This window comes from Henckelia pumila, chromosome 4, assembly GCF_033568475.1.
Source record: "Henckelia pumila isolate YLH828 chromosome 4, ASM3356847v2, whole genome shotgun sequence".
Taxonomy (NCBI): domain Eukaryota; kingdom Viridiplantae; phylum Streptophyta; class Magnoliopsida; order Lamiales; family Gesneriaceae; genus Henckelia; species Henckelia pumila.
The window spans coordinates 88,963,430-88,976,456 of record NC_133123.1 but is presented as its reverse complement, the minus strand read 5'-3'; the positions used below and the strand labels follow the sequence as shown (position 1 = coordinate 88,976,456).

At 35.2% G+C, this 13,027-nt stretch overlaps 1 protein-coding gene across 11 annotated transcripts; it reads left to right on the top strand.

Annotated features, from left to right (window-relative positions):
• The first annotated feature begins 3,565 nt into the window (after positions 1-3,565).
• On the top strand, positions 3,566-11,166 carry LOC140863155 (pentatricopeptide repeat-containing protein At2g03880, mitochondrial). Of its 11 annotated transcripts, none has more exons than XM_073266351.1 (4): positions 3,566-6,465; positions 6,543-6,686; positions 10,330-10,397; positions 11,082-11,166. In XM_073266351.1, the coding sequence occupies exon 1, from the start codon at positions 3,789-3,791 to the stop codon at positions 6,177-6,179; it is 2,391 nt and encodes a 796-aa protein (XP_073122452.1). In that variant the 5' UTR covers positions 3,566-3,788; the 3' UTR covers positions 6,180-6,465; positions 6,543-6,686; positions 10,330-10,397; positions 11,082-11,166. The 11 variants fall into 11 exon arrangements, with proteins under 11 accessions (XP_073122452.1, XP_073122449.1, XP_073122454.1 ...); XM_073266348.1 differs by having other exon boundaries at positions 6,543-6,707; XM_073266353.1 differs by lacking the exon at positions 11,082-11,166 and adding an exon at positions 10,468-10,724.
• Positions 11,167-13,027: the final 1,861 nt, after the last annotated feature.

Here is a 13,027-nt window from a genome sequence, read left to right as displayed (position 1 = left end):
AATTGCATGCCTAAGTTCTGTTTAGTAGGTGATCCAGGTAAGGGTCACTACAAAGGAAGCACAAAGCAACCTTCCCTCTGAGCAGCTCTCACACAACAACAGACTTCACAAGGGGGAACGACCCTTCTCAAGGATGGAATGCTTCTCTCGGCTCTCACTCTCTCTGGCTGCTCTCACAAGCAAATGGAACGCACCCTTGTTTTTTATTAGGGCTAGGGCCAAAGCCCAAAAAAAAAACAATAACATGTTAAATGTGATGTATTTGTGATATTTAGTTAGGTGTTACAATACATACCCAAAAATTCCCCATAAACATCGAAAATTTGCGCCGTCATTCAGCTTTTTGCGTTTACTTCTTCTGATCCAGCTCAACTGGAGCTCATTTGGCAAATTGTGATCGGCGCTTTAGGTAAAACAATATTTCACTTCTTTTGTTTTCCTTTAAAATTTACATAAAATATATGTATTTATATATTAATGCATCTGTGTTGTGCAACTGGTGTAACACCTTGATGAGATTGTATTGAGCAAGAAATCGCAAGTAACTCGATATTTGGTGATTGAAGTGTATGTAAGCTTCCATTTTTCGTACAACTTTGGTTGTTTGGATGTCAAAAACGGCGGGTGGCATGGAAAAAGTCAATGTGTTTAAAGTAGTGTTCGGAATAATTTATATGAAGTATTTCGCAGCTTTTCATTCTCAAAATTTTGAAAATTTCAAAATTTTGTGAAGAAAAAGGTTAGAAGTGCTATTAAAATTTTTTGAATGAAAAACTGAGAAATGCTTATTAGAAATTCTCTCAAACACTACCTAAAAGTGTCGGAGGGTCGGGTCTGGTCTTGAGGGAGAACAAGTGCAACTATTTAATTTTTATTTTTCAAAATAAATTTTTATTTTCACCAAATAAGAACAAAAAAATCCATATAAAAACGTATTGCCATTGTGTGGCAAATGATAAATGATGAAGCCTGTCGGGGCGAAATTTCTCTTAATCCTATAATAAAAATAATTATTAAAAAACTAATGAAAAAAATAATATAATATAATAATTATTATTATTATAAAAATAATAATCTTTTATATTTTATTAAAGATCTAGTTACTATACTAAAATTTGGTACGACTGTTATGATTATGGCTTTTGTTTTTGTTTTTGTTTTTTTGTTTTTTGTTTTTTTATAAACTCGGATTTTATCCTACCTTCTATGCTTTCCTATACAGTCAAGGTAGGACAAAATAATAAATTCGTGGTAATTAATTTTTTCACTTCGGATATGTTTTCATGGGTTTAGTCTATGCTACCCCATCCGAACAGTGCTCGAATAAGGATTCAACGACCCACATTTTTTTGCATTTGAGATGTTCACATGAACATCTTAAATGCAAAAAAATTGGACATTTGGATGCAGTACATGGGCAGTACTCCTGTTTTCACGAATGTGCTCTTTTAACACAGTAACAGAAAAATGAAAACGTGGCTCAGACGGTTGAATTAACTTCTCAGTTTACCTTTTTCATCTTTTCTCATCTTATTTGTGCGCATAATTATTTCTCCTCTCCCAAATGGGAACATGCAAATAAGAACAATTTTACACAATTTCGTCACTTATTCAGGTAATGTAATTTTATGTATTAAATCAAACATTACATATTTTATGTTGCTCACACTTCTTCACATTTTTAGCCATATTTATCTAATTGATCTCAGGTTCCAGAGGATAACAAAGACCATCATCGTCGTATATTTATTTTATGGTACGATTACTTTGGCTTATGTAATTTTTATTATTTCTTGCTGTTATACTAATTTTATTACTTTTCTATTTTATTATTTGTGTAAGCATTGTGTTTTAAATTATTTAAAAAATATGATTGAATTTTTTTGTCTCTATTTCCAATGTGTTATTAATTTTCAAGTATTTCTAATCTCAATCCATAACTGTTGCAGATTGTTCAAATGGAAGATGGTTGAAATTTTAAAAATAAGAAAAAAGTTTAATAGATAAAAAAAATTAATCTTATTTTTAAGGGGTATAAGTATTGTTATTCTAATATTAAAATTAGAATATGAGTGTTTTGTTTTATTCGTACGCTCTTTAATAAATGTCCATGAAAGAACTCATGTTGAATAATTTAGGGTCTTCTCTTTCCCTTTTGTTCTCTTTCTTTCTTTGTTTTTTGTTTTAATTAAAGAATTGTTTCTTCTTTTAAATTGCCTCCAATTATCTTGCAGGAAAGTAACAGTGTCTTGTCAATAGACCTTGATTTGGTGACAAATGAGTTACTGAAATTGCAGTTTGAGTTTAAATATACGGTTAATTATAATTCAGTCCCCAAACCTAAACAAAAATTAATGATCAGTCCCTGTCAGAAAAAAAACTTTTTTTAAACTCCCTGGGCCCACATGTTTTGTTTCGGATAAAATTCGGTACAAAACATGAAAAATATGGTACAAAAACATGATATTTAAGTATCAAATGTGTTAGATCTAGTATAAATATATGATTTTCGAGTACTAAAAAATATTGATATTAATAACACATTTATCTTATTTGGATGAAAATCGGTACAAAACATTGAAAATATGGTACGCATATGTGATTTTTGAGTACTCAATGTGTTAGATCTGGTACAAATATATGATTTTTGAGTACTCAAACACATGTTGCAAGTTCACGTTAATAAAGATGTTTAGATTATATACTCAAAATTGTATTTTTTGTATTCGATCTTGAACAATTAGTGTTCAAATATCTTGTATTTGTACCATATTTTCAATGTTTTGTATTTAATTTTATCCGAATAAAATAATGTGGGCCCAGGGAGTGCAAACAAATTCTTTCTGACAAGAGACTGATTCTTAATTTGCTTTTGAATTTAGGGACTGAAAACCAATTCACCCTTAAATATATTTCTCATGGCACATGCTATTTGGGAATCAGTCTCTAATATCAAGTATAAATTAAGAATCAGTCCCTGTGTCAGAAATTTTTGTTTGAACTCCCTGATCTCACTTTTTTTCATGGATAAAAAACGGTACAAAAAGTTAAATATACGGTATTAATATACAATATTTGAGTACTAATAGTTTCAGATCTAGTACAAAAATCAAGATTTTGAGTATAATACTTGAATTACTTTATTACTACCAAAACTTATTATACATAAATGTTTATGTACAAAATATTTATATTAAAATATTTGTTCATCATTTTTTTTACATATATTAGTATTTTGAAAATCTCAAAAATCAAAAAAAAATTTGAGTATTAATTTAAGATATTTGAGTACAAAAACATTTAATTTATGTATTGATTTATATATTTTTGACATTAATTATTTCAAATTGAGTACAAAATCATGACACATGGATTGATTTTTAGGCCCAGGGAGTAGAAACAAATTTTTAATTGATTAGGGAGTGAAAAAAAAAAAAAACTAACAGGTACTGAATCATAAGAAATAATGTGACTGAATCATAAAAAAACTGGTCATGGCACAGAGTTCTTGACCTTACATAATTTTCATTTACTATTTACACACAGCAACGTGTGCATGATTGCTAGTAATAATAAATTTATCAAAAATATTTCCCATGGACCGTACAACATCCTTGTACATGTGAAACGAGAAGGGGGAAAACGCTCGTTCAAATTCGCATTGCCGACAGTAGCGAGTCCGAAAGCCAACGAGGATGAAGACGAGTTCGCACCAGCTTATTTGTTGAAAAAATCTTGCGTATATTGCATGGATTCCTCTAAAGGCGGCAGGAGCTAGAAATTTGGCGATGTACAAATTGGCTTCTCGTGCATCTAGAAGTTTGAGCGCGGAGGTTGACGGTACAAATAAATTATTGATTGAAGCGAATCAATATTTGAGTGGGTTGTTGAATTCCAGTGGATGTGATGATGCTAGAAAAGTGTTCGATGAAATGCCCGTGAGGGATGTGTGTACATGGAATACAATGTTAGCTGGGTATGCAAATTCGGGAAGGCTTGTTGAAGCAAGGAAACTATTCGATGATGCTCCAAAAAGGAGTGTAGTTACTTGGTCCTCACTTATTTCAGGGTACTGCAAAATGGGGTGTGACATAGAAAGTTTTGAATTGTTCTGGGAGATGCGAATTCAGGGTTGCAGGCCTAGTCATTTTACATTGGGTAGTATCCTTAGACTATGCTCTATAAAAGGTTTTCTTTCAGGTGGCAGACAAATTCATGGTTATGCCATCAAGTCTAGTTTTAATATGAATGCTTTTGTTGTTACTGGACTCATTGATTTGTATGCAAAATGCTTTCATGTTTTGGAAGCAGAGTATCTTTTTGAGGGGATGCAAGGTAGGAAAAATCATGTAACTTGGACTGCCATGATTAATGGGTATTCTTTAAATGGTGATGCTGTGGACGCGATTTACTGTTTTAGGGAAATGAGGGCAGAGGGGGCTGAGGCCAACCAATATACTTTTCCAGGAGTGCTCACAGCATGTGCGGCTGTGTCTAGTATTGAATTTGGGACACAAGTGCATAGTTGTGTTGTCCGTGGTGGTTTTGGTTGTAATGTGTTTGTTCAAAGTGCATTGGTTGATATGTATGCAAAATGTGGAGACCTGAGTAGGGCTTGGAAAGTGGTGGAATCGATGCAGGATGATGATTTGATTTCATGGAATGCTATGATTGTTGGGTGTGTAAGACAGGATGTTCCTGAACAAGCATTATCATTATTCGTAATGATGCGTGCAAAAGGGATGGAACTTGATGAATTTACGTATCCCTCTGTTATAAACTCTTTAGCTTTAATGAAAGACGGGATGAATGGCAGATCTCTCCATGCTTTGGTTACAAAATCTGGAAATGATGGGTACAAACTAGTGAGGAATGCTCTTATTGATATGTATGCCAAGCAGAATGATTTAGATTGTGCTTTTAAATTGTTAAATTTTTCTGTGGAGAACGATGTGATCTCTTGGACATCTGTCATTACCGGTTGTGCTCACAATGGACATCATGAAGAAAGTCTGAAGTTGTTCTGTAAGATGAGAATGGATGAAATGGATGTTGATCAAGTTGTCGTAGCCAGCATTTTGAGTTCCAGTGCGGAGTTGGCTTTGTTAGATTTTGGGAAGCAGGTGCATGGACATTCCATAAAATCTGGGCATGGTTCGTACTTACTCGTTAATAATTCTCTTGTGTCATTGTATGCGAATTGTGGGTGCTTGGAAGACACTAGAAAGGTTTTTGACTTGATGAAAATTTCTAATGTGATCACTTGGACGGCTCTCATTGTTGGTTATGCCCAAAATCATAAAGGATCAGAGTCTCTTCGTATTTATGATGAAATGATAGCTAGTGGGATAAAGCCTGATTTTATTACTTTTGTAGGATTGCTTTTTGCGTGCAGTCATGCAGGCCTTGTTGAACGTGGGCGATATTACTTTGAATCCATGCAAAAAGATTATGGAATAAGACCTGGTCCAAATCATTATGCTTGTATGATTGATCTTTTTGGCCGATCGGGGAAAATGCATGAGGCGGAGGAGTTATTAAATGAAATGGACATCAAACCTGACGCAGCGGTTTGGAAAGCATTGCTTGCTGCTTGTAGAACGCATAAGAATATTAATTTGGCAAAGAGAGCTGCAACCGCCCTTCTAGAACTGAACCCTCGAGATTCTGTCCCGTATGTTGTGTTATCAAATATTTATTCATCAACTGGAAAGTGGAAAGAAGCTGCCACAGTTAGAAAAAAGATGAAATTAAAGGGTTTGCGAAAGGAGCCTGGATGTAGTTGGATTGAGCTGAATAGCAAAGCACATGTATTTACGTGTGAAGATCGGAGCCATCCAAAGGCGAACGAGATTTACTTGAAACTTGATGAAGTCTTAATGTTAATCAAGGAAGCTGGATATGTTCCCGACACAAATTTTGCTCTTCATGATATGAATGAAGAGGCGAAGGAATGTGGTCTTGCCTATCATAGCGAAAAATTGGCGGTGGCTTTCGGGATCCTTTATGTTCCAATGGGGGCTCCGATTCGGATATACAAGAACCTCCGAGTTTGTGGCGACTGCCATAATGCTGTGAAGTTTATATCACAGGTTTATCAATGCCATATTGTTCTTAGGGATTCAAATTGCTTTCATCATTTCAGAGAAGGAATATGCTCATGTGCAGACTTTTGGTAGATGTATCCACCATCACTGTGCAAGTCATAAGCATGCAGTTCAATACTTGATCTCAAGAAGTGTGAGTTTGTTATGATGTGCAATTATGCAAATGCATGGAGTTCTTGGTAATTTTAAGAATGGAGAATTGATTGGATGGGGCTGTTCTTATTTTAATGGAGGGATTTCTCAGTATTTGTGAATCTCTTGAGGCATATTAAGGTCTTCTTTTTTTAGAGCATACAACTGACTAATGGCAATGCATAATCATACACATCTCCTCAAGGTTCTAAGCATGCCATTTAAGGTTTGTATGTGACCACAATTTTAAACTGATATCTTAACTGAGAAATCTGAAATGCCTGTAGAATGTTGTTAATGCAGATGAACAAGGGAAATCAATGTATTCTCTGGGTTCATGAAATGAGCTTGCTCTTGGCTTTGATGAGAAAAATCCTTGAGATTGACATGAAATTCGTGCAACTGGATGATGGCACAGTCCATGCTATATTGCACACGAAGAGGAAGGTATTGGATTTATCAAATGTGGTAGGCTCCTGTATATGTTATTTGATTTCATTCCATTCCATTCTCATAAATTTCATTAGGTGTAGAATAGATTCGACCACCAATGGTTGATGAGATATTAAGAATATGAAGATGTTTAGTCTATTATGCGTTCTTGACGGAGTATTAGAATTCCTTGATTTTGGGTCGTTTGCAGGTATTGATAAATAATTGCATTCTTGGTTTGTTTACCAGTTGAAATGAGCTTCTCAAATTGACTCTACATCCCCCTGCCCGTCAAAGTTAATGCTTTAATAATTTCACTTTAGTTAATAAAATGAAAACATCACACAAGTATTCCATTATTTTTTAGATTAAAGTTCAATATATAGTTATGAAAACCTTGATTTGATATCATTTTATCCAATCATTTCTTGTGGTTTGGCTGTTACAGTAAAAATCATTTAGTTTGAAAATATAATCTAACATAATTCTTATATTCAAACTCAATAGTTGGAACATACTATTAAATATATGTTTTTTTGTCAAACCATTAGAAACATAACCAAATATGACCTATTTTCCACTTTCTTTTTATCACATTAGTTTGAAAAAGTATAAGGTATTATATACAAATAATAAGAATAAAAATAAAAATCATTCCCTTGTAGAAGTTCAAGGCTCAAATTTCTTAGGCTGAGTTTCTTCCTGACTATCACCAAGAGACAGGCAGAAATCTTCATAGATAATTTCTCATTCTCAGATAAGTCAACAGCCAACTGCATGCAAAATCAATATATATACATATATTGTGTAACAAATAAAATCCTAAATGTTTTTTTACAATTAGCTAATAGAGAATATTCTACAGGTGACACAAATCCAATGCGTTAAAAAACAGTTAAAAATCATGGACACTGCGAAAAAGCCAACTTACAGCTTGTTTGGGTAAATCTTGGAATTCGGAGAGCTCAATATGCTGAGCCTACTCTCTTCTTTTCTTGGAGAAGAATAACACATCGTATGAAGCATCAAACCCAAACAAAGCACTGAAATGGATTTGATAACTGCTCCGACAGCTACAGCACAATAGCAGATTGAGACCAGTGAACAACAGATGATGTTTAAATATTTGTTAAGAATGCAGAGAATAATGATCATATTAAATTTTACAACTTACAATGTGCGGCAAAGGAACTCATTGGCCTTTTCCTGATCGGATTCACATTAGACTGAACAAAAAGAGACGACGTCATCATTTCATTGAAAATCAGATAACATCCATGGTTTCCCAGATCATTTACTGTCAATGTCAAGAAAGCACCATGCTTACCTTCCTGAAATACATAAAATCTTAGATGAAATTCATCGAGTTTATATATAAAAACAGTATGTACCGAAAAGGGTCCTGTAAGTACATGAAACATTAGTTGTTCCATTTTACTGTGAAGTTCTTCAATTGAATCACAAAATGTGATAGTTTTTGCCTTTACTAGGAAATTCTTAGATATGGTAACAAATGTTTGCAGTGGCTGCCATTGATGTCTAGATTTCAGTTTTATTTCTGTTGAATCCATTAGTTGGGCAGGAATCCATAACTCACTTCTACCGAAGACAGGAGCAGAAAATTAATCATGTTGCCTGAACAACATCATTACATTAACCGGAAATCAGGGTCTTGTATCTGAACATTATGCCATCTTGAAACAGTGTAAGTTCGGTTTTCCATGTTGTTACCGGGAAAATAGACAACATCTGGATCAGTAAAAAGGTCCAACTTGCCATTTTGTCCACCAAAGATGAGTATTGCATCACTCTTTTCATTTGATAAGGTATGAAGGTATGTTTAACAACCGGAGGATCGTTGATAGGCTGTACATAGAGTGGAACGTCTAATATGGTGTTCTCCCCATTCCTGTTTGGCTTAGAAATGCGGATATCATCGGCACCATAAAAGTTTTCTTTGCTAACACATGAGCAACACAATAAAAATAAGTTAACAGGAAGCACAGAAAACAGTTAAAAACCAGGTGTTAGGTCGTGTTTTAGGATGGTGTACTATTAACAGGCATTACCCGAAGTATTTGATGGACTGAAGAACGAAATTGATCGGATCGAGACAACCTATCAAATTATTCTCCTACTAAAGTGTTACAGACTGTTATTGGTGTGCCTATATCTGTAGTGACCCATACCCGTAATTAGCGTTTAATGTGTAATTAATCGTATTTTTATGTTTTGATTTAGTAAAACATGATTAAGAAAATTTCAGATGGATTAACGGACTTCAGATATGGACTCAGAATGATCGGAAATGGCCCAAAGGGGGACCAAGAACGGAAGCAACATTCATGGATCGGACGCAACGTTCTGGTCAGCTGATGTCATCTGTGACGTCAGCAAAGTGACGTCATTGCTTACGACCGTGATGGGAAAATCGGACGCAACGATGGAAGAACGGACGTTCCGTTTTGCATCTATAAATATGGGATCCGAGGCCTCATTTCAACTCGCCTCTCTCCTATCTTCTCTCTCGTTTCTTAGCCTTTCTAGTCAGATCTAGAGAGTTCTAGGCGTCCTATTGGTAATCCAAAAGTAGCGGAGCGATCCCGACATCGTAGCGGAGCTGTGCCTAAATTTTGGGGTAGTCGCCATCAGCGGGCTGACGACGAACGCATATATAGCTTTTGCTTCCTAAAATTATTTGAGAGTATGCAAAAGCTTAGTTAAGGCTTTTAGAGCTTATTAAATGATGCATGAGTATTTGCATTGTAGAGTTGATGATAGGCTTGAAACCTAGAGGGGGACTGCTAGGACTACCTTTAATAAGGTACGTAAGTATTGACTGAGATAGCCAGCGGGTTTGCATGCTTATATGTTGCATTGTGTGCCATATTATTCTGCAGCATGTGCATATCATATTGTGTCTGTCCATCTTTTGAGATGAGCCACGTGTAATGCCCCGTTTTTATCTTAAATGAGTTTATTTGAGTTAATCAGAGATTACAGAGTTCAAGAGCCGACTTGATTTTGATCAGGGTCTATTTTGCAAATTTTGGAAATTTCAAGGACTAAAATGCGAATAATGGATTTTATATATTATCTTGTCTAGTTTGACTTGGTCCATTCTCTCCCTCTCCTTCCCCTTGCACGCATCCTCCATTGAAGACGTCCCATTGAGCTTCCAAGCTTTCTGATTTCAGTCCGAGCTCGATCCGGCCGTTGGAATTTTTTTGTAAAGGCAGATTATCGATCACTGCAGCGAGAGCTCCGTTATATCGTAAGTTTTTCTACGATCGGATACATTCTAGTTTTTGGATGTTGTTAGAATCGTTCGAGATTCGATTATGTTGTTCTTGACAGAGTTCTAATCGTTTATTATCTATCGGTTTTGAAATAGAGCTACGTTCAGATTTGTTATGATTTTTGAAAGCCATTTTCGAAAATTATGGTTTTGAGATTTGTTGGGATTGCCTTGTTATGCTTGTATTAGCATTGATATGAGTTGATATCGATATTGAACTGCTGTCTGCGTTTCCGGTTTGTTCAATTTTTAGCCGTTATGCCGTCGGTTTGAGTTTTGGGATTTCGAACCGTTTTTGAGTTGTTGAACTTGGCTTGTAAGTTGATCATGGTTATTGATCTTTGATTTGTATCTGAACAGATTCGTTTGGAGTGGTCAAGCCCAGGGTTAGCATCATTTGTTCGTTTCAGAGATTTGGACGAAGAACGGTATAGAGAATTACCTTGAGCCTTGTTGTTGTTTAGATTGGTTAGACTTTGATTCAATCTTTTGTTGTAGCTTCCCAGAAGTTGGAACTACTGCCTTGAAAGGTAAAAGCAGTCATCGTAGCGGGATAGCATACTCGGGACTGTTGGTTCTCGAGTTTCCCCTTTTCAAATCACATATTGCATCTACACATGTTCTAGCATGAGGAACTTGTGCCTTGTTGATTGATTTTGCTTTTGACTATGTGGCTTATATTTTATGTTTCTGTTATGCATTCATCTTGAGCCTACGTTGATTCAGCGGGCAGAACCGCCCTTTTTGTTTAGACGTTTGGGAACTATAATTGAGTGGCCTAGGTCGTAGTCGTTTCGCCTAGTGCTAGCATACTCATTATAGTTGCTCAAAGTCTAGAGGAGTGGGATACGTGGCACCACCTCGATTGGGAGAGTCGGTGAGTCGTTACGTGATCTCATCCTCGGGATCCCAAAAGCACAGCAGCAATCCCTCGTTTATCAGATTTGATATCCCGGTTTAAAGACATGCATTTCATTTCATTGTTATTGATTACATTGTTGTCTTGAAAGCATGTTTATTGTTGTATTACTTGATATGTTGCTTTTACTGGGATTATCATTCTCACCGGTTATACGGCTGTTGCTTTGTTTTGTATGTGTACTTGGCAACAGGTGGGTCAGGAACAAGTCAGAAGAGGCATGGTTAGCTTCGAGGGAAAGATGTAGAAGTGAGACTTGGTCTAGAAGTCGATTCCAGCATGTCAATCTAGTTTATGTTAGAACATGTTTAGTTATCGAACTTCATCGTTATATTGTTGTTGCATGTTCTCGACTTTGGTTTAGTTGTTGAACTCCAGAACTCATGTTTTAATTTGAGGAATCAAGTTTTTAACGCATGTTTATGTTTCGGAGTATTGTATGGCTTGATGTTCTTGATTTTGGCAATTTCCAGCACCGGAGCAGCCAGGGAGGCGCGCCCGCGCATCCTAGCGCGCGCTCGTGCGTCTGCGCCCCTTTTCGGACAGGGCGTCATGCGCGGCCGCGCGGGCCCTTTTAAAAAAAAAATAAAAAAAAAATGTGTTGACTTTTAATGCTTGCTTATTTTTAATTACTCCTTTAATTGATGTTTAGAACCGAGGTCTCACATTAAGTGGTATCAGAGAGTTAAGATTCTTGGTCGAACTAGAGTGAGCGGGGTAGATCGAGTCTACGTGTATTGGCTCCTCGCATGTGTTTGAATTATTTAACTGTGTATTTAATTCCATGAGAGCATGCTTTATTGTTGAGGATTATTGAATTACATGGATTTGTGATTTAAATTTATAAAGCATGATCTACTTAAGATATAACTGTTTCAGTTATCGACTGGTATCCGGTATTCCAAGCGGTTGTAAGGGCACTGATTGTAGCGATTGAGATATCTCGTGTCCTAACCTTTGATTATCAGATGGGTCCTCGTCGAGTGATAAACAGAAACACACCGCCAGTTGAAACGATCCTAACTCTATAATTATTAAATAAATAAATATGCGGAATTTTTTTTTTATATATATATACTTACTAAATAAAATATGCACATATATGCCCATACATACATGCACAGAATAAAAAGATTTAAAATACATAAATAAAAACTTAAATAAAATAATTTCCTTCTTTAAATAAAATAAATATCTGAGTCAAATATTTAATTAAAAGTACTGCATAAATAAAATGATTAAAATTTGCATGCACTGACAATATTCAATAAAATATTCAAAACACACAACCACTGAAAAATAATATAAAATGTGTAACATGCTGACATAATCAAAACATGCATGTGACTCAGACATCTATCACGGTCACGGGGTCACTGCATGTCCGCTCATATGTCCTCGCCGCCGGTAGGAGCTACATCCTCCTCTACGAACTCACCTGCACCATACCAGTGTAGTGAGCCTAGAGGCCCAACATGCTAACATAACAAGTGTTTAAAATAATTTAAAACAATTAAATATTAATACATAACATATACATGAATGAGAATGCTTAAAAATATCATGGCATAAACATAACTTAAATTAACTTAAATAACATAATACATACATATTGTTGAGCAGTTAAATTTCTAACATCGCATGGTTGTATCCGTAGTGTAACCTTAAATCATACATTAAATACTGATCAGCGTGGAAACCAACGTACGTGGCGGTGACGAATCACCTCTTAAATTGGCAGTAAACTGCCCTTCAATAGTTCACATATGGGGACGAATCCCCCTTAAATTGTCACACTACTTCAACTCCCAACATAAAATATTTTATTATTGCTCAACCTTAAACATTTAATTATGCATAAAATTATTTCATGAATGCATGCACTAAAAATATGTCCGTCATATATATTTAATTAATTTTTCATAATATAATATACTCATACTTAAAATAGACTTTATGCATAAAAATAATTAAATATATATTCCGGACTTATTTATTTTTCATGGTTTGGTCCAGACTGCTGATCACTCACTCTAAGCCCATTAAACTTAAATAAAATCCAATAATCATATATTTTAGCCCAAATAACTTAATTAAACTTAATTGGGCCTAAATAAAAATATTTAAGCCCATTAACTT

What these genes read in the sequence shown, in the direction of transcription:
- LOC140863155 (XM_073266351.1), top strand. Translation starts at nt 3,789, where the DNA reads ATGTACAAATTGGCTTCTCGTGCATCTAGAAGTTTGAGCGCGGAGGTT.